Source organism: Pristiophorus japonicus, chromosome 8 (assembly GCF_044704955.1).
Source record: "Pristiophorus japonicus isolate sPriJap1 chromosome 8, sPriJap1.hap1, whole genome shotgun sequence".
Taxonomy (NCBI): domain Eukaryota; kingdom Metazoa; phylum Chordata; class Chondrichthyes; family Pristiophoridae; genus Pristiophorus; species Pristiophorus japonicus.
In genome coordinates, this window is record NC_091984.1 from 107,141,674 (window position 1) to 107,169,078 (window position 27,405).

Here is a 27,405-nt window from a genome sequence, read left to right on the forward strand (position 1 = left end):
TAAATATCCCATTAAATGTTAAGCCATATTAGAATAAGTGTAACTGGGTTTTAACAGCATATTGTTCTGGCCCTGAAAAACTAATTTTTATATTTGTGGAATGTCAAATTTCTCCATTATGCCAAAAATTACTAGATTAAAAAAACCATTTTTTTAAGTTCGTGATATTTCAGCTTCTACCTTTTAACCCCATGAGTATGTCCCAATCTTTATTTTTCTCTCTGTAACATTATTTAAAAGTGCAGATAATCAGTGCTTTTCATTTCCTGGTTTACTGTCTGTGAAAAACTATGTTCAGAATCCTCTTTTCATAGCGCTACAATCAAATACACATTGAGAAACCTAAAGTTTTCACGGCAGAGTTCACTGCTGACCACAAATTACAGGCCATTCTATTTCATGACTGATATACTTGTGCATATATTTTACTGTTATTTACATATGAAAATGCTAAATTAAAAAAAAAATCTTTACAGAAGTCAACTCATGGTGCTTTTGTGCCACTTCCATCATATAATTCTAGACGGACAGTAACAGAGGCCTGGAGCAGAGGGAACCTTAGATAGTAAGAGAAAAAAACTTACAACAATGGGATGAGTCGAAGAAACTTTCTTAAAATAAACTATGCCACCCATTTTAATGTATTCATAATTATTTTTGAGCCTATCTTCTAATATTAATAGGAAAATAATGGTTACAAAGCACATCATTCATAATTTCTGTGATGGTTAAGACTTGCGATATAATCTTGTTCGATAGAATGGCCTATCTTTAAACAAAAGCTATGGTACAGATTCCTGAAGTCCCACTGTTATTATTTCACATTAAGGCATAATCTAAAAAAACAGTATTTCAAAGAATACATTTGTGGCTTCAGTTTCCAATTTTTAAAAAATATTTATATTTATTCTTTCACTCGAGAGGCCAAGATACTGGCAAATATGAGTTAGAGATGTTGTCTGCATAACTGTGCAAAATGATTCAGCCAATCTGAATACTAAATGGCTAACTAGGTATGAAATGCAACAGTTAAGTTTTCCCCAGCCAAATGGGGGGCATTAAATAATGCCACTTCATACATACAAGCCAGGTTACGTTCTCCACTTACAGGAGCTCAAAGCTTTGCTATATCATGTGTCAGATGTATGTGAGCATTCATAGTCCAGTTCTGAATTTCAGGGGAAAGAACCAAGTGTGAACAGCATGTTTCAGTCAGCTTCATACATATTAAGCCTACTTTTGAGTGCAGACTACCAATTCAATTGTGTTACATGCGCGGCAGTAAGTAGATGCAAGACAGTTTCAATGCACCTTATGATTTCATGAAATTCTGGGATTTTTGAACACTATGGAGCTGAGTTACCTATTTTGTAGATCTTGTTAGAGGGAGTGCAGCAAAATTTAAGTGAGATTTAAGTCAAAGTAATATTGTTAGTTTACTTGAGATAGTAAAAATGACGGCAACCAAGGAAAAAGACCGAAATGAAAATCTGAAAATTAACTTAAATTGAAGTTTTGCAATTTCAAAATATAACAAAATAACCATTTGAATACACAACCTGTTACCTACTCTCAGATACACCTATTCAATTACATTTATTATGAATAAATCCTAAAATAAATATATAATGCGAGTCCATATTGTGGAGGTTATTTTTTTACCTAAAGGGAAGACTATGTCTGAATCAGAGGTAAATCCTGACTGAGCTCGGTGTGGCTGAGGGACAGTCAAAGTGGTTATTTGACAGGGTGAAGACCAAATTCCACATTGAATCATTTGACTTGATTTGGATGAATCAGAGGGTACAGATACCTAACAAAAGAATAAAAATTAAAATTAGTGCATATGTTATGTTAGCAACATTAATTTATGTTGTAAATATTGCCTGTATTTATACTGCAGTCGTCAGCTGTGGCAAAACAGACAATTAATAGGATGTTTGATGGAATTCATCCCATGAGAGAGGGACCAAAAGATTCAAACATTGCCTGTAAATTTTTAGCATTGTAAATATTAACAAGTATATAATTTTGGCCTTAGCACTAATTGTTAATTACAAGAGAACACTTCCCACTTCAATTCCTTTTCAATTGGCTAGTTACAAATATATCTATTTCTAATTCCAATAAGTCACAGAGATAGGCATTTAGACTAGACTATGGTAGTAAATTATTAATAATGTTTTATTTACAAAACATTAACTAAGGCAGGCGTAGGAGCTGAACAAAGTAGAAGTTGGCCCCAGTTCACAAAATTAAATGATGCAAACCAAAGATCATTGAATACTATAAATGTATTCAATGGTCTGCACCTCCACATAAGTAGCATAATGTATTTTGCCCTTTCATAGCCTAAACTATAGGTGGCAAATTCATTGCCACTTTACTAACTCTTATCACACTGACCATCCAGCTGATACAGCAATCTAGGAAACCCTGAATGCAAGAATTAACTGGGAATTCAGCACAAGGTCTCAATCTAAGATTCAGTTCACAACTATACTTTATATCTTGGTGTCCATTTGTTATATTGTAAGAAGCAAAAGACCTGTGTATTGTTGCTAACACTAATGCACCTACCTTAGCACCAAAGCGCAACTGATCAATGGTATTCTCAGCTTCTGCATACTTTATTAATAGCTTGTCAAAATCCTCCTACGAACAGGGCATGAGAATAAAATTATAAAGACAGAGCAGGTTTCTAAATACTTATAGACAAAGAGATTTGGTTGACATCAACATTTACAATAACATAGGTGGCAAATACTAATAAAATTGTTGCAAAGTTTTAATTTAAAAATTCTGCAAAAGACTTTAGAAGACCCCCCCACACACACATTATCCTATGTTCCCTGCATAGATGTGCCAGGCCTTATTTTCACTCCATTCGCTGGGCAGGAACAATGCGATAGAACTCTAAAAGTCACTGCACTGAACTTAATACCCCAGTTCCGCTCCCAATCTGCCCACCGTCATTTCCAACCATTGCTGGAAATGGATGTCCAGAACAACCACCTCCTTATTAAGACAAGCAAATCACGGTCCTATTACATGAATAGGACCTTGATGTAATTTTCAGGTGTCAATGTGTTTGTGTGGCACAGGCTGCCCCCACTACACTAGACATAAAGCAGTCTAACCAGCAGTCCCACTAAGGACTGAGGCAGGCCACTCTGGAAACAGAACAGATAAGTTTTCTGAATTATTTTGTGGGGCCAGAGGGAGCATGATTGGCCCCCAAAAATCTTCCAGACCACTGCTGGTCCTTTCATGCCTACCCCCGACCCCCTCCCCCGATTGCCACCCACAATCCCCTAAGTCTTGACTTCTGGCTTAGTGAAACCCAGAATTCAAGTCTCGCAGCTTGCCAATCAGATGCAAATGAGACCTAACCATCAAAATGGAGGACATTGGGCAAACAGCACAGTTGTCCCGCCCGCGTGATGTCTGCCTATAATGAAAATCGATCCTACTTTATTTTGATCACATATCGTACTTTGTGTGGTAGAGGGCGATGAAACTCCAACGTTAAGACAGCATCATAAACCATGAGAATGCAGTTCACATATTACTCATTGCAATAAATTTTAAAATAAACATAGTCATTATTTGCCATGGTTTACCATTACCAGTTTTCCTTTTTGGCAGGAGGGATATAATGACAATAACTACACTTATATTTATATAGCGCCTTTAACGTAATAAAACGTCCCAAGATGCTTCACAGGAGTGTTATCAAAAAAAAATTGACAGCAAGCCATATAAGGAGATGTTAGGGCAGAATACAAAAAGCTTGGTCGAAGGAACGCCTTAAAGGAGGAAAGAGAAGTGGAGAGGTGGAGAGATTTAGGGAGGGAATTATATGGGCCCAAGTTTCTACCCCTGGAAAAACGGCGCACCTCCATAAGGTGCAGCGACTTTCTGGAATAAAAAGGGCACCGAAAACTTACCTTGTGATTCTCCGAGCTCCTCAGGACGTCTTCAGGCTCGGCGTAGTGCCGCACAAGGGGTGGGGGGGCGGAGCCAGGTCCCGGCACTGAAAACAGTGCCGGGGCCCCTGCACATGCGCGCTAGAGTGTGCGCACATGTGCAGTAGCTCCTCGCCTCCAAATCTCTGCAGGCTAAGTGAAGTTATTGTAAAGGCATAGGTTCTTCTCGTATGGAGGTTTTTTTTTTTAAGTACTATTGCATGTATTCTGTTTGCCTGATCTATGAATGCTTGACCTCAACATTTCAAGAACATTAGTGAGTTTTGAAGAATTGATAGAACATCCAATCGTAAATAAATTGTGTTATACTCAGAATGTTCACCCAACCTCGCCCCCCTGCAGTCACCCCCCCTCCCCCCCCCACCTGTGTTCAGCCTCTGTTCACCCCGCCTCCCCCCTCCCCGTATTTAGCCTCCGTTCACACTCCTTCCCTGCCCCCCCCCCGTTCAGCCTCCATTCACCCCCCCGCATTCAGCCTCCGTTCAGCCTCCACCCCCCCCTCCCGTTCAACCCCCCCTCTCTACTGCTCCCCCTCCTCCCTACCCCCATCCTCCTCCTCCCCCTCCTCCTCCCCTCCACCCCATCTCTTTCTCCTCCCCCTCCACCCCCTCTCTCCTCCTCCCCCCATCTCTCACTGTCAGAAACACAGAGAGACACTGACAGCGAGAGAGAGAGAGAGAGAGAGAGAGAGACACTGACAGCGAGAGAGAGAAAGAGAGAGAGACACTGACAGCGAGAGAGAGAGAGAGAGAGAGAGAGAGAGACACTGACAGCGAGAGAGAGAAAGAGAGAGAGTCACTGACAGCGAGAGAGAGAGAGAGAGAGACACTGACAGCGACACAGAAAGAGACATGGACAGAAACACAGAGGCTGACAGAAACACCTTCCCTTCACATAAAGCTAGGACTTATTTTTTATTTGTTATTGATTGGTTGCTTATTACTTTGGTCTTCTTGGTGCTTTAGATGCAGGGTTCCTTCTATTTTTTATTTGTTAATTGCTTATTATTTGTTGTGCTTCGTTTAGAGTTTGGTGCTTTAAATGTACGGCTTTGTTTAGTGCTTTAAAATGTATTTAAGCTTCTTTAATGTTGTTTTGAAGGTGTTTAGTGCTTTGGAAAATCCTCTAACTTCCCCCCGCAACCCCCCCCCCCCCCCCCCCGCTCCCACCCCCCGTTGATGTTGATGTTGATGTGTCTGCCTCAGCCGGGAGCCTACACTTGCTTATTTATAAAGAGAGAAACAACTGTCCTCACTCAGCAGATATAAGGCAAAATATAATCGCAAGAGGTTTTAGGCCATTTTAAGTGATGTGTTTAATGCTTTAGTCCTTTGTGTTTAATGCTTCCCACGCTCCCCCGCCCCTCCCACCCCGTCTCTGGCTGTGTCTGCACTGGACTTAACTCTAGGTAAGGTTTTTCAGAACTTAGAAAAGTGGACACTTACTCCACTCTAAGTTAGTTTGGAGTAAGTTTTCGCTGCCTAAACTTGCAAAACAGGCCTAAGTGGCTGGACACACCCCCTTTTGAAAAAAAAAACTTAACTAAAACAAAACTAAACTAACTCACTAGAACTGGAGCAAATTAAATGCCAAAAATAGCGATTTCTAAGATACTCCAAACTAAACTAGTGCAACTCCACCCGAAACTTGGGCTCTTAGGGAGGGAATTACAGAGCTTAGGACATAGATAGCTGAAGGCACAACCGCCAATTGTGATGCACTTAAAATCAGGGATTTTCAAAAGGCCAGAATACGTGGAGCGCAGAGATTTATGGGGATTATAAGGCTGGAGGAGATTACAGCGATAAAGAGGGACATGGCCATGGAGGGATCTAAAAATAAGTATGAGAATTTTAATATTGGTTGCTTAACTGAGAACTAATGTAGGTTAGCAAGCACAGGGGAGATGGGTGAGCAGGACTTGATACGAGTTAGGACATGGGCAGCAGAGTTTTGGAGGGTAGAACTAGGGTGGCCAGCCAGAAGTGTGATGGAATAGTCCAGTCTAGAGATGATAAAGGCATGCATGAGGATTTTGGCATCAGATAAGTTGAGGTAAGAGCGGAGAGGGAGACAGGCGATATTACGAAGGTGGAAATGGGCAGTCTTAGTGATAGAACGGATACGAGGTAGGAAGCTGAATTCATGATCAAATATGACACCATGGTTGCAAACAGACTTGGTCAGCCTTAGACAGTGATAGGTGACTCCCATTAACAAGTCGAATGATTGATCAACAAAATGATACTTCACCACATAATTTGACAATCCATGATTTGGGATTCATTTAACTGGATTGTACCAGAGAATATCGTGCCTCTATCAGTTTAATACATATATATAGAATATATATGAATGTAGAAAAACAGTGAAAAAAGATCAGTCCCATCAAGCACACTCCATCCAATTGATGATGTAACCACACATACACCTTTGTCAGCCACCAACTATACTAACTACTGAAGAAGGCAAATAACAAAAAAAAACTGAAGCCAATTCAGGAAGAAAAAAACTCTGGCAAATTCCTGTCTTCGCGGGTAATCAAACAAGCTTCAGAAGACCATGACTGCCGATGACTCAATACCCAACAACTTACCCCTATAACTGGAAATGTGCTCTTCTATCAGAAAGTATTACAAAACCTGACTCTATATAGATTTTATATGCATGTTCATTGACGACACCCAACTCTAGCTCACCACTTCTCTCGACCCCTCCATGGTCTCTAAATTGTCAGACTGCTTGTCTGACATCCAGTACACGATGAGCAGAAATTTTCTCCAATTAAATATTGGGAAGACCGAAGTCTTTGGTCCCCGCCACAAACTGCATTCCCTAGCCACCGACTCCATCCCTCTCCCTATCATCTGTCTGAGGCTGAGCCAGACTGTTCGCAACCTAGGTGTCATATTTGAACCTGAAATTAGCTTCCGGCCACATATCTGTGGCATAACTAAAACCGCCTAATTCCACCTCCATAACATTCCCCGTCTCCGTCCCTGCCTCAGCTCATCTGCTGCTGAAACCCTCACCATGCCTTTGTTACCTCTAGACTTGACTACTCCAACGCACTCCTGGCTGGCCTCCCACATTCTACCCTATGTAAACTTGAGATCATCCAAAACTTAGCAGCCTGTGTCCTAACTCACACCAAGTCCTGATCACCCATCACACCTGTGCTTGCTGACTTACATTGGCATCCAGTTAAGCAACATCTCAATTTCAAAATTCTCATCCTTGTTTATAAATCCCTCCATGGCCTCGCCCCTCCATATCTCTATAAGCTCCTTCAGCCTCACAACCCCCCGAAATGTCCATGTTCCTCAAATTCTGCCCTCTTGAGCATCCCTGATTATAACTGGTCAACCATTGGTGGCCTTCAGCTGCCTCGGCCCCAAGCTCTTGAACCTCCTCCCTTAACCTTTCCGCCTCTCTTTCCCCCTTTAAGACGCTCCTTAAAACCTACCTTTTTGACCAAGCTTTTCAAGGGAGGAGTGCATCTGCCGTAATTTCGTCATGTGGCTCGGTGTCAAATTTATTTGTTTTGTCTTATAACACTCCTGTGAAGCATCTAGGGATGTTTTACTATGTTAAAGGCGCTACATAAATACAAGTTGTTGTTGTTCTTTCAACTTATTTACTGTATTCGCTGTGCATGATGTGGTCTCCTCTACATTGGGTGATCGTTTTGCGGAACGCCTCCGTTCAGTCAGCAAGTGTGACCCTGAGCTTCTGGCCGCCTGTCAATTTAATTCTCCACTTCAGTCCCACTCTGATCTCGGCCTCCTATACTGTTCTAATGAAGTTCAAGGAATGGCACCTCATCTTTCGATTAGGCACTTTACAGCCTTCCGGACTCAACATTGAGTTCAACAATTTCAGATCATAACTATCACTTCCATTTTTTTGGACAGCAGCTGTTGGCAATGATTCTGCTATTGCCATTTACATCTCCTCTAGGCCCATCTTTTGTTTCTTTACTTGTCCCATTACAATCCTCTTTTGCCTTGCACCATCATCCCTTTTGTCATTTAATCTCTCCTACCTTATCACAAACCGTCCCTTTTGTTCTTTCCTCCCCTCCCCCCTTTCCTTGCCTCTGTACTTGCATAAAACCTGTTACATCTCTAACTTTTTCCAGTTCTAATGAAAGGTTGTCGACCTGAAACGTTAACTTTGTTTCTCTTGCCCCAGATGCTACCTAACCTGTTGGGTATTTCCAGCATTTTCTGTTTTTATTTCAATTTAAAATAACCTGTATGTAAATTATTACATTTTTAAAAATTCAATCATATCCCCTAGAAGACTGTGCTCACTACTCCCTATAGGGCCCGAGTTTGGTCAAACTTAAGTTCCGCCCATTTACCGTCGAAAAGACCGCTAAGATCCTGACAGTACTTTGAGTAGAATTTGGGTGAAAAAATGGGGGGAAAAAAATGCCCAGCGGAAAAATTGGGCATTACACGCCAATTCTGGGTGACAGCAGGTCGGATTTTGGGCAGCAAATGCAATCCTGGGCAAAGTAACGTCAAGGCTAGAGTTGGGCCCAGAGAAGGGGAAACGGCAAAAAAAATCTTCAACAAATAAAAAACAAAACATGACAAAATCTTCAGGGGACCCTATCAAACAAAATCGCTGCAAAAGAAATAAAGCAAAACATATCACCAACCTTTTCTTGCAGGTCTTCATACTTACCGTTCAGGTAAGACCTGCTTCCACACGGCGGTCTTTTCTCCTGTTGGAGTGGAGGACCGCTCGGATGAATCTCAGGTGGGAGCGGGCGGGAGGACTTTTTTTGGCGTTGCACGCCGGCGCACACCAATGGACGCTCCCCAGAGGTCTTTTCAAACCTCCGGCGTGAGGGCCTCGCTTGGAAGGGAGACCGCTGAAAAAACAGGGAGACCACCAAGAAAGTTCGACGGCAGCTGACAGTAGGTTGACCAAATTCGGGCCCAGTATTATATTTGATATCGTCCTGGTCATTCTCCTCTGAACCTTCTCCAGGGCATCTCTATTCTTCTTGATGTGAGGGGATTAAACTAAACACAATGCACTAAGTATGGTTGTACCAAAGCCTTATGAAGACTAAGTATAGTATTCTTAGTTTTGTGTAGAACAGTCCAAATAATAGAACCTAAAACCCTATTACTTTGCCTATAGTAACCTTATACTATTTGTGTTCCTTTAATATATGATCAACTTATCTGTTCTGAATTATTGTTTGTTCTGAACTACAAGTCCCCGTGCTCATTTTCATATTATGGATGAATTTAAGAATAGTTCCATTTAAGCCCTCCTCAGTAATGAAAAGGGTGGACTTAAACAACTCAATACAAACTCCGCTCATAACTGGCCAAATTAGATCTTTCCTATAATAACCCTCTGCTTATGTGATTTCACAAGTGTAAGGGGGTAAAAAGTACACTTGAGTAAGAAGCATAAGGGAATTAGGAGGTTCTGTGGAATCTGGAGTTCCTCTATCTTATGGTATGGATTGTAATATTGACTGATTATGTAAAACACGCTTATGTATGTAAAGCACGCTTATACACTCGCTTACATTGGGTTAAGAGGGAGGCAGCAATGTCTGATGGTTAATGAACCATCATAAGTAGCCAACACTGCATTGACCTTTAGCACAGACTGATAGAAGATGAAAACATACACTCAGTACTGAATAACAAGAGCAGTAGAGAATCAACAGCCTAGAAAGATAGCATAACCTGGGAAGCAAGGTCAATCAACACATCATGAGAAACTGAGGCAAAGTTGAACACATTCCAGAAGGGTGACATGTGATGGGAGATGGACAGGTGGAGGAGACACACTCAGGGACAGTCTGAGCAGTAGGCCAATCGGTGGTTTTGAGGGGGTTTGCACAAATCGAAAAATTGTCTAACTGTGCTTGTAGAACTCTTGTACTTTGAAGTGTTCATCGGAACATTTCCCGAGCATGTTCGAATAAAAACCGGTTAACCGAGGTTTCGTCTGCATGATTCCATGGGCGCTATACAATACAGGCAGGTGTCGATTCCTTATATCAGGGAGTCCACCTTGAGGAAGTGAAGTCTTCTTTTTACCCCAACAACAAGCTACATATCCAGTGTAATAATTGCCCTACTCACCTCGAAGTCGGAAGGTTGTGGGTGCAAGTCCTACCCCAGAGATTTGAGCACAAAAGTTTAGGCTGACACTCCAGTGCAGTACTGAGGGAGTGCTGCACTGTCATGGGGAGCTGCTGTCTTTCGGATGAGATATTAAACCAAGATGCTCTCTCAGGTGGACGTAAAAGATCCCGTGGAACTATTCGAAGAAGAGCAGGGGAGTTATCCCCAGTGTCCTGGCCTATATTTATCCCTCAATTAACATAACAAAAACAGATTAGCTGGTCATTATCACATTGGAGTTTGTAGGAGTTTGCTGTGGCGCAATTCATATGTTACAACAGTGACTACACTTCAAAAGTACGTCATTGGATGTAAAGCGCTTTGGAACATTCGGTGGTCATGAAAGGTGCTATATAAATGCAAGTTCTTTCTTTCTCTCTTTCTTTCTTTCTCTTTCTGTATTCACACAAGATCAGATTTTTTTCTAACAACTGTCTATTATTCTTTATCAAATGCTTTTTGGAGGTCAAGATAAACATGATCCAGACTATCTTCACCCATCATTCTAGTCACTTCCTTAAAGGACCTATGCTTTGTAAAGCTTTGTTATGTATTGCCTAATAATTGTTCAACTTTCCAAATGATCATACATCACATCCCCTATTATACTTTCCAAGACCGTAACATAGATTTATTGCCAGAATGTTGTAAAATCACATCTATTGATAACTTTCTATAGAAAATATGTACTTTTTAAACACCATTTAGTTAAAACTAACATTACAGTTGAAGTTTTCTGCTTCTGCGCTCACCCATTAAAGCGAGCGGTCAAAGAAATCACAGGCTAATGAGTGTAGAAGCAGAAACTCCATCCTATGTATTTGTACTGTTCTCTACATGATTCTTCGGGAAAGTCAAACCACGAGAATGCAAGAGAACTAGTGGTGAAATGGAAATAAACATAGATGGTTCTGTGCCCATTTTATAGGGTCCAATGTAATGGACGGCATACACACGCTCATTCTGTTTACCCTGTACAGCCACCAGAGGGCTCATCCCCTGGAGTCCCAAGGGATCCCATAATCCCTTGGGAGCACAAGTATCTAAGGAGGCCTCACAGGTTGGAGAGGCACACTGGAGACCTGCAATAAAAGACTAAGATCACACTTTACTTTGAGCTCATAGTGTTCAGTCTGACTCTTTCTTCATACATAACAACTGCCGATGAGATACAGATAGCGAACCCAAAGATGCAGAGAACAGTGGGCATCCTGGAGAAATTCTCAGAGGGAGATGATTGGGAAACCTTTGTGGAGTGACTCGACCAATACTTCGTAGCCAACGAGCTGGATGGCGAAGAGAACGCTGCCAAATGAAGGGCGATTCTCCTCACCGTCTGCGAGGCACCAACGTATGGCCTCATGAAAAATCTGCTTACTCCAGCGAAATCCATGGAGAAATCGTGCGATGATTTGTGCACACTGGTCCGGGAGCATTTGAACCCGAAGGAAAACGTTCTGATGGCGAGGTACTGGTTCTACAAAAGGTCTGAAGGCCAGGAAGTGACGAGTTATGGCGCCGAGCTAAGACGTCTTGCAGGACATTGCGAATTTGAAGGACATTTGGAGCATATGCTCAGAGACTTTTTCGTACTTGACATTGGCCACGAAACCATGCTTCGCAAACTTCTGATTGTAGAGACCCCAACCTTGAGTAAGGCCATCGCGATAGACCAGGCGTTCATTGCCACCAGTGACAATACTAAGCAAATCTCTCAGCATACAAGTGCTGCTACAAGTGCTGTGAACAAAGTGATGTTGTTTTCAAATCGCAACATACAGGGCAGGTCACACATGCATGCAGCTGCACGTCTGCAGATGTCTCACAGTCCACCATCAAGGGTGATGAATGTCATTAACACCTTGTTAGCGCTGCGGGGGTGATCGTCGTTTCCATTCATGCCGCTTCAAAGGGTACGTTTGCAAGGGCTGTGGAACAATGGGACACCTCCAACGTATGTGCAGACGAGGTGCAAACCCTGTTAATCCTGCAAACCACCATGTTGCAGAAGAGGACAGATCCACGGCGGATCACGACGAACCACAGCCTCAGACCGAGGAGGCAGAGGTACATGGGGTGCACACATTTACCACAAAGTGTCCCTCGATAATGCTGAATGTTGAACTAAATGGACTCCCAGTGTCAATGGAGCTGGACACGGGCGCGAGCCAGTCCATCATGAGCAAAAAGACTTTCGAAAAATTGTGGTGCAGCAAGGCCTCAAGGCCAATCTTAACTCCAATTCACACGAAACTAAGAACTTACACAAAAGAACTGATTCCAGTAATCAGCAGTGCTACCGTAAAGGCCTCCTACAATGGAGCGGTGCACAAGCTACCACTCTGGGCGGTACCAGGCGATGGTCCCACGCTGCTCGGCAGGAGCTGGCTGGGAAAGAACTGGGACAACGTCCGAGTGCTATCGCACTGACAACACTTTGCGCGCCCAGTTCTTCAACAAGTTCCCTTTGCTGTTCGAACCAGGCATCGGGAAATTCCAAGGAGCAAAAGTGCAGATCCACCTAATTCCGAGGGCGCGACCCATTCATCACAAGGCGAGAGCAGTACCGTACATGATGAGAGAAAGGATAGAGATCGAGCTAGGCCGGCTGCAAAGAGAGGGCATAATTTCACCGATCGAATTCAACGAGTGGGCCAGTCCGATCGTTCCAGTCCTCAAGGGAGACAGCACCGTCAGAATCTGTGGCGATTACAAAGTAACTATCAATCGTTTTCCCTTGCAGGGCCAATACCCACTACCAAAGGCTGACGATCTTTTTGCAACGCTGGCGGGAGGAAAGACGTTGGATTTGACTTCAGCCTCCATGACGCAGGAGCTGGAGGAATCATCAAAGGGCCTCTCCTGCATCAACACACACAAAGATCTCTTCATTTATGACAGATGCCCGTTTGAAATTCAATCATTGGCGGCGATATTCCAGGGAAACATGGAAAGCTTACTGAAGTCTGTACTGCGCACAGTGGTCTTCCAGGGCGACATCTTGGTTACAGGTCGGGACACAGTCGAGCATCTGCAGAACCTGGAGCAGGTTCTTCGTTGACTCAACCGTGTGGGGCTCAGGTTAAAATGCTCGAAGTGCGTTTCCCTGGTGCCTGAAGTGGAGTTCCTGGGGAGGAGGATCGCGGCGGACGGCATCAGGCCCACTGATTCAAAGACTGAGGCAATCGAGAATGCGCCGAGGCCACAGAACGTGATGGAGCTGCGGTCGTTTCTAGGATTCCTGAACTACTTTGGTAACTTCTTACCGGGTCTCAGCACACTGTTAGAACCACTGCACGCCTTACTGCATAAAGGGGACGAATGGGTATGGGGCAAAAGCCAAGAAAATGCCTTTGTAAAAGCTAGAAAATTGTTATGCTCAAACAAATTGCTTGTGTTGTATGATCCATGTAAGCGTTTGGTACTAGCATGTGATGCGTCGTCATATGGCGTCGGGTGTGTATTGCAACAAGCTAATGATTTTGAGAAATTGCAACTGGTTGCTTATGCATCAGGAGTCTGTCTAAGGCTGAGAGAGCCTACAGAACGATTGAAAAAGAAGCGTTAGCGTGTGTCTATGGGATAAAGAAAATGCATCAATATCTGTTTGGGCTAAAATTCGAATTGGAAACGGACCATAAGCCACTTATATCCCTGTTTTCCAAGAGTAAGGGGATAAATAGTAATGCATCGGCCCGCATCCAGAGATGGGCGCTCACGTTGTTCCCATACAACTATGCCATCCGCCACAGAAAACTGCGCCATGCTCTCAGTAGGCTGCCATTGCCCACTACGGGGGTGGAAATGGCGCAACCCGCAGATTTAGTCATGGTCATGGAAGCATTTGAGAGTGAGCAATCACCCGTCACAGACCAGCAGATTAAAACCTGGACGAGCCAGCAAGCCAGGACCCCTTATTGTCCCTAGTCAAAAACTGTGTGCTTCACGGGAGCTGATCCAGTGTCCCAGTGGAAATGCAGGAAGAGATAAAGCCATTCTAGCGGTGCAAAGATGAAATGTCTATACAGGTAGACTGCCTTCTGTGGGGTAATCAGATAGTGGTTCCCAAGAAGGGCAGAGGCACCTTCATCAATGACCTCCACAGTACCCACCCAGGCATCGCAATGCTGAAAGCGATAGCCAGATCCCACGTGTGGTGGCCCGGTATCAATGTGGACTTAAGAGTACTGCATGCACAGATGTAATACATGCTCGCAGTTAAGCAATGCACCCAGGGAGGCGCCACTAAGTTTATGGTCTTAGCCCTCCAAACCATGGTCTAGGGTCCATGTCGACTATGCAGGCCCGTTCTTAAGTAAAATGTTCCTTGTGGTTGTAGATGCGTACTCCAAATGGATTGAATGAGATATAACGTCGGCAAGCATGTCCGCTGCCACTACTGAAAGCCTGCGGGCCAGGTTTGCCACGCACGGCCTGCCCAATGTCCTGGTGAGCGACAACGGGCCATGTTTTACCAGTGCCGAGTTCAAAGAATTCATGACCTGTAACGGGATCAAACATGTTACATCTGCCCCATTTAAACCAGCATCCAATGGTCAGGCAGAGAGAGCAGTGCAAACCATCAAGCAGGGCTTGAAGAGGGTAACGGAAGGCTCACTGCAGACTCGCCTATCCCGAGTCCTGCTTAGCTACCGCACGAGACCCCACTCGCTCACTGGGATCCCATCTGCTGAACTGCTCATGAAAAGAGCACTTAAGACAAGGCTCTCGTTAGTTCACCCCGATCTACATGAACAGGTAGAGAGCAGGCGGCTTCAACAAAGTACATACAATGATAGCGCAAATATGTCATACGAGAGTGAAATCAATGACCTTGTGTTTGTATTGAATTATGGACAAGGTCCCAACTGGCTTCCCGGCACTGTCGTGGCCAAAGAGGGGGGCAGGGTGTTTCAGGTCAAACTTTCAAATGGACTCATTCACTGGAAACACTTGGACCAAATCAAACTCAGATTCACGGACTATCCTGAGCAACCCACTTTGGACCCTACCTTCTTTGACCCCCCAACATACACACCAGTGGCAACCGGCACCGCGGTTGGCCACGAAGCAGAACCCATCATCCACAGCAGCCCAGCAGGACCCACCACACCAGGTAGCCCAGCAAGGCCAGCTGCACAGCAGTCCAGCGAGGGCTTAACAGATGATCCACCAATACCAGCATTCACACCGAGACGATCAACCAGGGCAAGAAGGGCTCCAGATCAACTCATCTTGTAAATAGTTACACTGTTGACTTTGGGAGGGGAGTGTTGTTATATATATGAACTTGTATATACCCTGTACAACCACCAGAGAGCTCATCCCTTGGAATCCCAAGGGATCCCTTAATCCCTTGGGAGCACAGGTATTTAAGGAGGCCTCACAAGTTGGAGAGGCACTCTGGAGACCTGCAATAAAAGACTAAGGTCACACTTTACTTTGAGCTCACAGTATTCAGTCTGACTCTTTCTTCATACATAACACATTCCATGTCAGATATGCGCTGCCCGTCATATTGGTTAGGGCTGCTCAGTAAGCAATCAGAGCATTATTTGAAATGCAGTTAGTCCTATTGCATATGTAAATCGGCGGCCTAACGCCCTTTTGCCAAATTGAAATGCAAACGACTGCAGTATGCGGCACCTTACTTACCTTATTGTGGAGCCGGAAGGAACAGTATTCCTCCCTGCTTCACATTAAAAAACGGAGACCACCCCTTCCAACCCTGCCTATCTTGTGAACAATTGGTGAACTGCCTGGGGCCATGAATGGCTGGTATTATCCTAAAGAGGTTGATGGACCAGTTAGCTGTGGTCCTGCTGCTGGCCTCATTAGGCGCATGCGCTGCATCGCGCCAATTCGGGCACAAATTAATTTCTAGGCCACTAATTTTTAATTACCTGCAATTGTTGAAAAAGTTCAGGGCTATGATTTGCTTCCACATACTGTCTTTTGTTATTAAATTCCGTTCTTGTAGGGATTACTGCAGGTTGTGTGCTATCCAGTACCTCTTGTACTACATCTATAGCTGATTTATAAATGGCATGGGGATTTTCTGATGAGTTGGGCGAAGATTTTGTCTTTTTTATTCTTGATCTTGGAAGATTATAATTATTGGAAGTATTCCTCTTGGGAATTTTGACCTTGGGTGCAACTTTGGAAAAGTCAGGCAGAGGATAATGTTGTTTCCCTTTACCATATTTGATTTCATTGTAAGAAATTGTTCTTCCCATTTTCAACATAGGGGTTTGAGTAATTCCTGATATTGTTTTAAGACTAAGTGGTGCTTGTGCATTCTCTTCCTGTATTATTTTCGGTGGAGTCTCTGGTCCCCAACTTGTCTTTTTTTTATAGGTGCCATTATTTTCCACGTTCCCTTGAGCAGGCCCACTGTAGGATGAATCATTTTCATCTTGTATCACTTTTTCTTCATTTGCAAATTTGTCATCTATCTCTTGTTTCCTTGAAAGGTCTGCTTCTGATGTAAATGTGTTAATGTTTATGAGTAAATCATTACTAGCTATTGATGAAATATGGTTTTTAATTACAGTTTCCTCAATACTGTCTGTAAAAGAGGTTTCTGGTAAAGTCTCAGAGTCAATGTACATAGATGAACTAAGTGCCAAGTCTTCCTCAGAGAAGTAACGCAGGAGTGATTCAGCAATGCTTGATCTTCCAGCACTCAGCTGATTGTGTTCAACTGGAAAGCCATTTTCTAATTTGGTTCCATGTTTGGATACTAATATAGCAGTCATATCCTCTGATAAAATAGTATTAAGTTCACTTTTACTTTTATGACTAGAAGCTTCAGCTTCTGTACTGAGCTCATTGTCAGGCACTTCTTTTTGGAAGATTGCATTTTCCACAATGGATCTTTGATCTCTAAATGGGATCGTTTGGGTCATCCCACTATCAGGCACATAATCTGACTGGTTCGTAACAAGCCTACTTAATGGTGACATGTGATCAACTAAATCAGGATTCTCATCTGTATGATGTTCACTAAGATTCTGTAAGTTATCATCATAAGGCAGCTCTTCCTGCTCCTCGTCAGTGGTATTGCCAGCTATGTCCTGTAGTTTATACTCTTGAAAACTACTTTCCAAATTATCTTTTGTTTCATCATGTTTGTCTGAATAGCTAGAACTGTGAATATCTTGGTTATGTTCATACTGAGTTTCTTTAGTGGTTAGTATTTCATCCTCATCACTGCCATCATATTCATTTTCAATATTGCCAATATCATCTATTGTAGAAACAGAGAAACATTGTCATAATAGAAATCCTGTTTTATTTTCAGTAATTTATTTAATTTTCATGGTACTCAACTCAATCCAAGCCATATATTGTTCAAAATCTAATCAAATCAACTAGAAACTCTTACAAAATGTTGTAACGTTTATTGCCAAGTTACATAAATATTGTATGACTCTATTTTGATTAAGATTCAAAGTACTTTCTTTTATTCCCATAATTCAAAAAGAGAATGAAATAATACACTTTTTTCCCCCCCATTTGTCATTTTATTCTTCAAATTATACAAATTTTAACTCCTTTCTCCTGCCCCCTCCACACACGCACAAAAGTTTCCCACACAGTAGTTGAATGATGATGTCCTCACTGAAATAAGGTTTGTGGGAAATGAATCTTCAATTAAAAACCAGAAAATAACTTTTCAGTATATTGTATATTGCAATGTCTTTTTAATCCTTGGTAGTTAAGAGAGGGGTTTGGCAAAAAATGGGCACCCAGAATTTCATTAGGGGTTCTCCTGATCGACTGTGGAGGATTTGAGTCAGGTTTCCAAGAGGAGAAGACACTGATACCTTTTGAAGTCTACTTTGACGCACAGCTCTGCAGCCAGGACCTACTTATTTCTGAGTGCAGGAGACAGCTTGTGCTTGAACTTATTCTTGTGCTAACTCCAGTCAGCGAAACACAAGTGAGCAAGAGTGTTATGTTCAATGCTGGACAAATCTACATCACTAGATATTATGCATATTAGGTCATATTTGGATTCATTGGCAGCAAGGGCCTCAATTGCACACATGAGAAAAATAGCTGGTGGAGCCCTAAAATCTTAATTATAGGGAACTTCTGATTCTTTCAATTCTGTATCCATCACCATGGCAAAATTGTCATGGTTTCTGTTGCTATCCTCTGACAAAGTTAGTAAGATAATTGGATCAGGGTGGGAAAAGGGCAGCACCTGCTGCTCTGCAACCTACAGAAGAGTACTCTGCGGAGTAGAAATTAGATCTCGTTGTGTCCATTTTCCAGGTGAACAACTGGGGCAAAAAAGACCAATTTTGTGGGGCTATGTCCCACTCCCTAAGGATCATTCCAGAAATTCAGGCTTGTTTGAACTCAGGATTACTGGCTAACCAGCAGTTCTTAAAGGGACTACTGGAGGCCATCATTGAAAAGGTCATTTTTTTCATATACTTATTATGGAGCCGGGAGGAGCAGGAGTCCTCTTGTTCTCCACTTACCCCCAACTCCGGACTTACTTTAGGTTCGCTGCCGGCCCAATTTGGAAAGCACTAAAGCAGCGTGCTGCTTCTGGAGGCATGGCAGGTACAGCAGCTCACCCAAAATATTAAAATGACTCCACAACAAAGTGGACTGATACTCCCTGGAGGTAGGGTTGCCAACTTTAGCTGAACATATTCCTGGAGGTTTCATCATGTGATCTCCTACCTCCAACCCAGTAAAACAGCCTTTTTTCCATCCCCAATAAAATGAAAGTATCAAAGAAAATGTAACTTTTGTTTTTAAATGCCCCTATGATTTTTCCCCTGGTTTGCTCACATGAGTGTCTAGGAGATTAATCATTAATTACTGGAAACTCCTGGACAATTTTGGAGGGTTGGAGGTAGTATTCTCACATCGCTTCGGTCTGACATTGCATGGACTGTAAATCCGGTGTCGTACCTGGTTTTACAAGGTGCTCAGCGAGTCTATTGGATCTCTTGGGCACTTTTAAAATTTACTTTACTTCAATTTAAAATTTGAGCGAGCAGGAAATCTCCCTTGCCATAATTAAATTTTAGGAGAGAGGTCAACACATCCGTGTTATGTTTTTGGTACTTATTAGACTATTTGACTTTGTGTTTAGTGTCTTAGATCATTCTTGTAGGCAACTCTTCACTCCCTAGGTGTTTATAATTGGAAAAAGTTGAAACAAGAGTGTCAAGAGAGAGCAAGGTTTGTAGACAAGAAGTGCATGCAGACATAAGATTTTGAATATATTATAAATGGAGGAATTTCAATAGTTTTCTCTAATAATATCACTAAAATTGAGTAAGACATTTAGTTAGGATTAACTTTAAGGAATTTAAGGTCCGTTAGCTCACCTAACCCAATTCAAATCATTAGAATTACAGATCAAACTGTTAGATGCTATAAATTTCAGAGCAACTCGTATCTGTTCTCATTATTACTACACATATGTGATTTCTCACTGTGAGTAAACCCCTTTTTTGTATATATCTGCTACATCAGGCTGCATTTAAACTGCAGTGTCAATGCAATACTACTATCCACCATTACAATTGTAGTGTAAATGCTGATTAGCAGTTCTACAGTAGTGTTTCGCTGCCTGTTGCAATCAGAAAGGTATCAGGCCATCTGTTACTAAAGCCCTTATCCATGCTGTTGTTATCTTCAGACTCGATTATTCCAATGCTCTCCCAGCCAGCCTCTCATCTTCCACGGTCCATAAATCTGAACTCATCAAAACTTTGATGCGGTATCCTAACCCGATCACCTGTGTGTTCACTGATCTACATTGGCTCCTGGTCCATTGGCTCCCGGTCCACCAACTATTTTAAAATTCACATTCTCGTGTTCTATTCCCTCTTTGACCCTCCCTATCTCTGTAACCTACTCAGTCCTACAATCCTCTGAGAACTCGGCATTCCTCCAACTCTGGCCTCTTGTGCATCCCCCACTTCCTTCGTCCCACTATTGCCGGCCAGCCCTTCAGCCACCTAGGCTCTGGAATGCCCGCTCTAAATCCCTACCCCTTCTCTCTTCTCCTTTAAGACTCACGTCTTTGACTAAACATTTGGTCACCTGTCCCAATGTCTCTCTGTGTGGCTCAGTGTCAATTTTTGTCTGATTTCGCTCTTGTGAAATGCCTTGGGAAGTTTTACTATGTTAATAGCGCTATATAAATACAAGTTGTGGTTGTTGTTAATCCTGCAGCACTGCAACCAATTCATTGCATATATGAGGTATGCAAGTTTCAGTTCATCGGAGGCACAGACCCATCTATGAAAACTGCCTTGTTGGGCCTTCGGAGCACAAATAAAGAGTATGGGGAGAAGTGTGAAATGCAGCAGCAACATGTAGTTGTTTGACTTTGATTTCCTCAAGTTTTTTTTTAATCCTTCAAAATCCTTCAGTCATTAAAGTTGGTATTACAGAAGTTTAGAAGCAGATTGCATTTACAATCATAGGCCAAAATTGTCAATCATACAAATAATAAAAATCACAGGACTCCTTATTAACATCTTGAGGTCCATCATTTTGAGTTCCGAAGTTTGGAAAGAGAGGGGAAAGAGAGGGGAAAGAGAATAAAGCATTTTGCAGACTGTAAATAGTCCTTTCATGCTGTTGACTCTACTTAGGGCGAGTTAGGTTTCAGCCACCATGTCACTTCTGATTTATGCAGGAGCCAAGAATTGAGTTGTAGTGTTGGATAAATTAATTACAAGTGAATGCAAAACATTCAAATATTTAATTGTTATTTTTAATATAAAGTACAGATCTTCATTTAGGGTTGCTTACAATGCCTGGTAATTGAAAATACTGTACAGTATTTGTTTTTTTCCACAGGAAAGATTACACCTAATATCTTCAGTGTGTGTACATTCCAGACTGCAAACCTTCTTAAAAATGATCTTGGAATTAAACGTCAGAGTAAATTAAATATTGTACCACTGATGGCGTATTACAGCTGATACTGAGAAGCTGATTCTGAGAAGATAACAAAGACTTTCATCATTCACTTGCAATGTGACTGTTGTAGAGTTAATGCACTAGTACATGATTGATATCAGTGCAATATCCTAGAAATATTTTGTTTCCTTTGAGGACATTAGAAAGTAGAAACCCCTTCCAGAATCATTAATAGTAATCACATTTACAAACCTGCATCTTCTGCTGACAACTGAGAGAGGCAGATGGTATAGGAATCACATACTTCACTAAAATTTAAGTTGAAATTGTCATCCACATCCAGAAGTATACTGTGTTCAAAGGATTTCTCCCACACTAAAGAATTCTCTGATCCTTGTTTAATCCATTCTTCATCCAAGATGTCGTGTGATTGTCGCAAATTAATGCAGTGGTTCTCCACAAATCTGGTGAATTGATAATCATCCATTTTTTCCAAAAGGTCTTCGTTGTCATCTGTATCCAGTTCATTTGTTGCATCAAGATTTATATCTGCTTCAAAGTATTCCATTTTTCCAAATCAACAGAAATAGTCAGAGAAATTATAATACTAGACAGTTATCGATTTGTGCTATTCTAGCACGTGTTCTTTTCAGAACATTTTTTTTCATTTAAATGATGTCTGAAATAGGTACTGCAGAACTAGAATAATCTATGCCGGAGAGAAGAAAAGAGAGTCATGCAGAATTTATTTTAACATTTGAGTACACTTACTTTAAAAAAGATAGTTACTTGTTAAATGTTCTTTTGGGAAATGTGTAGTATAAGTATAGAGTCAGAAATTGTATACTTAACATTAAAAATTACATATTCTATATTAATTGTCTATTAAATACCATGTGCCAATCTAAAATTTGTGGCATTGTTATGTGCCAATTTGTTTTGAGTGAGTATTGAAGGAATTTAATACTACAATTAAATGCCCTCAAGCATGTTTATCACTATATCAACTTCAGATATATACACCATATGTGCTATCTGCATAAATGCTTTATTTACTACTACAAAACTAAACTTAGTACTGTATTTCATTTGCGACAACTTAGCTTACAGCTAAAGTATAAACTGAAATCCATCAATACTAGCAGTAAAGGTAGTTTCATCAGGGTGTATTTACACTACAGGGCTGAGTTTCATCAGCACTTGGCCTGGGAAATGCTCAGTTCCCAAGCATTATGGATAGAAAAGTGAGGTGGAGGCCTTCTACATCAGGTCTCTGTCCCCACTACAGTGATCTAGGATTACTGGGGCTTTCCCAAAAGAGCAGACCTGGGTGTACATCTACAAGAGGAAAATGAGACAGAAATGGGCAATCCCAGCCCTTCCACTTCAACTTCAACTTTCTCCATATACATACATGATATGCCCAAATGCAGGAGTGCCCCTAAAAGCTGGCTGTGGGGTGTATGTCGAGACCCTCCTCAGTTTGCAGGGTCAAGAGGAGCCTGGGAGCATACCAAAAAGGAACAGGTCAGGTAAGTACCTTTTTGTTTTTCTCCAACAGGATCTTGAGGACTGAGGGTCTTCTGGCTGCTGCAGTGCCCCAAGGTCAGCAGCAAGGGTTCTGGTGGATGGGTGCATCTGCCTTGCCAGATTACCGCCCAGGCTCTGAAAACAAATATCAACCCCATCTTTCTCCCGATGCCTCACCATTCTGGTTCTTTCATCATTCTGTTTGTTTTCATTTTCTATTATTTTACCCATTACAGATGTCCCACTCACATGTTTATAGATCCTTGGGTTAATCCTTCCATCCATTTATACCCACATTAATATAGCTTCCATATTAGAGGGTGCCTTAAAATGTTCGCCAAGTTTTATTAAAGCATTTTATAAGGGGAGGAATGTGCGTTTCCTTTTTAGGGATTAGCTATATCAATTTCTGTTACGAGGAACACATAAAGTAGCCCCTAATTGATTCAAACTCAAACAATTAACATAGCATTTGCAAATAATTGGTTTCTCTTCCAATAGTGCGCAAACATAAATCAGATCAGTTTTCATTCAACTTTGCACTTAATCTTGAGCCCATGCAGAGGGCAGAAAAGGAGGAAATGAAATCCCCAAATTTCACTGTGGTTGGTTACTAAATCTTGCAATGAGAGCTTGATCGGATATGCATCCGACCCGATAATGGCAAATGAAGTTCAATACAGACAAATGCAAGATACTACATGGTAGAAGGGAAAAACGTGAATCATATGTATTATATGCACAGAATGCAGCTTGCTAAGACGGAAGTTGAACTAAACATAAGCATGTTATTTGATTCTTCACTCACTGTGTCCAAAAATTCTGAGACAAGAATAAAAAGTAAGCACCTTGGTATATTTTTCAACTTTAAAGGCCCTATATAAAACTGTAAGGTGTTGTTGCTGTCGTTACTGTAATAAAAACATTGTTGCAATAAATAAGTCAGATACCGTCTTGCTTGTCAGATTAATAATTATCAAAGTGGAATTATCCTTTGCAGCACAAGTGTGTACAGGATCTCGGTGAGAACTTTGCTGGGTGAAGACAGAGCAACTGAAAGGATAATTAGGGTCGTTTTTCTTGAAGTTGCTCAGAGTTAGTATGAGGGGGGAGCAGGGCCTATTTCTAGTCCATCTTATAGAAGCTAATTTTTTTTGAAGTTCATTTGTAAATTTTTTGTGTTTTAAATTTGTAAACATACATTCTCAGATAAACTGCATGTTAAATGTACGGGGCCATAACAGAGATAGATATTAATGCTGTGCAAGAATGGCACCGTCTACTTTTAACTTCCCATGTCGTCTATCTGCACACTTCTCATCAATAAGTAAGGACTCTAAATAAAACAGTATGAAGACATACTCGTTGCAACTTTGGAGGAAACCCAATCATTTTAAATGTATTAATGTGACATTGTGAGTGAATTTATTCAAATAAGGTTTTCTTTCATTTGCTTTCAGGACTTGAAAACTATAGAAGGATCAGGTTCAGCCAGTAAGTTATCTCCTTTTGTGTAGTAATCTGAATGTGGTACTAGTGGTTGCCATATGTTGGCCATTGCCATCTGTTGATGGTTGTACACTGTAGGACAGGTATACAAGTGACCATGTTGAATAATATTAAGTGAAATGTACATTAACAGTACTTTTAAAAGCAATTGGATGCAAATGTATTGCTGTCTCATCAGCAAAATACTTTTTATTTTAAGACTTTGTTAGCCTGCAATGCAACCACTAGCAACATTTGACCAGCAAAATTACAAACAATGATTTTCAGTCCCATATTTATCCATAATTATTCAGCATGGTCATCAGTCCAGCTTTAATTTGAAAAATACAACAGAGATACTCCCTGTTGTGCATCTGTAAAGCATGCACTCCCGTGTTCCGCCACCAGGGAGCTCATCCCCTGAAGTCCCAAGGGATTCCAGCATCCCTTGGGAGCACTGTATATAAGCCGGCCCCCTAAGGCCTGTTCCTCACTCTGGAGTGTTTTATTAAAGACTGAGGTCACTGTTGCTTTAACCTCCCTGTGTGCAGCCTCATCTGTGTTAGGAATACAAAAACTGGCGACGAGAATACGATTCCAACGCAAAGATGCAGCAAACTGTGGGCATCCTGGAGAAGTTCTCGGAGGGTGAGGACTGGGAAACCTATGTCGAACGGCTAGACCAGTACTTTGTAGCCAACGAGCTGGACGGAGAAGGAAGCGCTGCAAAAAGGAGAGCGGTCCTCCTCAAAGTCTGCGGGGCACCGACCTACAGCCTCATGAAGAATCTTCTGGCTCCAGTGAAACCCACAGATAAGTCGTATGAGGAGCTGTGTACACTGGTTCGGGAGCATGTTAACCCAAGGGAGAGCGTGCTGATGGCAAGGTATCGGTTCTACACGTGCCAGCGATCTGAAGGTCAGGAAGTGGCGAGCTACGTCGCCGAGCTAAGGCGACTTGCAGGACAATGTGAGTTTGATGGCTACCTGGAGCAAATGCTCAGAGACTTTTTTTGTACTGGGCATTGGCAACGAGACCGTCCCATGAAAACTTTTGACTGTAGAGACACAGACCCTCAGTAAGGCCATTGCGATAGCACAGGCGTTTATGTCCACCAGTGATAACACCAAACAAATCTCTCAGCACACAAGTGCTACCAATGTTCATAAATTAACTGGAACTGTGTTTGCGAGCAGAAATGTACAGGGCAGAACCCACGAGTCTGCAATTGCCAGCAGGCCTCAGGTGACCCAGATGACTCAGAGTCTCCAACAAAAAATGAATATAAGGCAATTCACACCTTGTTGGCGTTGTGGAGGCTTCCATTCAGCCTATTCATGCCGCTTCAAAGGGTATGTTTGCAAAAGCTGTGGAACAATGGGGCACCTCGAACGAGCTTGCAAACGAGCTGCAAGCTCTGCAAAACCTGCTAACCACCATGTGGCAGAGGAAGATTGGTCCATGGTGGATCAAAGCAATTTCGAGCCTCAGAGAGAGGAGGCAGATGCTGAAGTACACTGGGTGCACACATTTGAGACGAAATATCCACCTATAATGCTCAACGTAAAATTGAATGGCTTACCCGTAGCCATGGAACTGGACACTGGCGTTAGCCAATCCATCATGAGTAAAAAGATGTTTCAGAGACTGTGATGCAACAAGGCACTCAGACCAGCCCTGAGCCCCATCCACACGAAACTGAGAACGTACACCAAAGAGCTTATCACTGTGCTGGGCAGTGCCATGGTCAAGGTCACCTACGAGGGCACAGTGCACGAACTGCCACTCTGGATTGTTCCGGGCGATGGCCCCACAATGCTTGGAAGGAGCTGGCTGGGCGAAATCCGCTGGAACTGGGATGACATCAGAGTGCTATCATATGTCTCTGAGGCCTCATGTACCCAGGTTCTTAACAAATTTCCTTCCCTTTTTGAGCCAGGCATTGGAAACTTTTCCGGGGCGAAGGTGCAGATCCACTTGGTCCCAGAGGCACGACCCATTCACCACAAGGCACGAACAGTACCTCACATGATGAGGGAGAGAGTGGAAGTCGAGCTGGACAGGCTGCAATGCGAGGGCATCATCTCCCCAGTGGAATTAAGTGAGTGGGCCAGCCCAATTGTTCCAGTACTCAAAAGTGATGGCACGGTCAGGATTTGCGGCGATTATAAAGTAACTATTCATCGTTTCTCGCTACAGGACCAATACCCGCTATCTAAGGCAGACGACCTACTGGCAGGAGGCAAGACGTTCACCAAGCTCGACCCGACTTCAACCTACATGACGCAGGAGCTGGAGGAGTCTTCGAAGGGCCTCACCTGCATCAACACGCACAAGGGACTGTTCATCTACAACAGATGCCCGTTTGGAATTCGGTCGGCTGCAGCAATCTTCCAGAGAAACATGGAGAGCCTACTCAAGTCGGTACCATGCACGGTGGTTTTTCAGGACGACATATTGGTCACGGGTCAGGACACCGTTGAGCACCTACAAAACCTGGAGGAGGTCTTCCAGCGACTGGATCGCGTGGGGCTGCGGCTGAAGAGGTTGAAGTGCAACTTCATCGCAACAGAAGTGGAGTTTTTGTGAGAAAAATTGCAGCGGATGGCATTCGGCCCACAGACGCCAAGACAAAGCCTATCAGGAACGCGCCCAGGCCACAGAACGTTACGGAGCTGCGGTCGTTCCTGGGACTCCTCAACTATTTTTGTAACTTCCTACCGGGGTTAAGCACCCTTTTAGAGCCCCTACATGTGTTATTGCGCAAAGGTGAGAACTGGGTATGGGGAAAAAACCAAGTAATTGCTTTTGAGAAAGCCAGAAACATTTTATGCTCCAACAAGCTGCTTGTATTGTATAACCCGTGTAAAAGACTTGTGCTAGCATGTGACACGTCGTCGTATGGAGTCGGGTATGTATTACAACAAGCTAATGTTGCGGGGAAGTTACAACCTGTCGCCTATGCTTCCAGGAGCTTGTCTAAGGCCGAAAGGGCCTACAGCATGATTGAGAAAGAGGCATTAGCGTGTGTGTTCAGGGTAAAGAAAATGCATCAGTACCTGTTTGGCCTCAAATTTGAGCTGGAAACCGATTACAAGCCCCTCATATCCCTGTTCACTGAAAACAAGGGGATAAATACTAATGCCTCAGTCCGCATACAAAGGTGGGCACTCGCGCTATCAGCGTATAACTATACCATCCGCCACAGGCCAGGCACCAAGAACTGTGCGGATGCTCCCAGTCGGCTAGCATTGCCCACCACGGGGTGGAAATGGTGCAGCCTGCAAACTTGTTGATGGTGGCGCAGCCCGCAGACTTGTTGA

At 42.7% G+C, this 27,405-nt stretch overlaps 1 protein-coding gene across 1 annotated transcript in view; it reads right to left on the bottom strand.

The window, feature by feature from the left end:
- Positions 1–27,405, bottom strand: part of LOC139269153 (microtubule organization protein AKNA-like) — a 94,408-nt gene that overhangs the window by 61,343 nt on the left and 5,660 nt on the right. The window contains exons 3-8 of the mRNA XM_070888254.1: positions 21,317–21,773; positions 16,060–17,405; positions 8,685–8,874; positions 3,951–4,036; positions 2,581–2,655; positions 1,663–1,813 (exon numbers count right to left, since the gene is read on the bottom strand). Coding sequence (XP_070744355.1) covers positions 1,663–1,813; positions 2,581–2,655; positions 3,951–4,036; positions 8,685–8,874; positions 16,060–17,405; positions 21,317–21,632 — 2,164 coding nt within the window. The 5' untranslated portion in view covers positions 21,633–21,773. The remainder of the gene's footprint in view (positions 1–1,662; positions 1,814–2,580; positions 2,656–3,950; positions 4,037–8,684; positions 8,875–16,059; positions 17,406–21,316; positions 21,774–27,405) is intronic.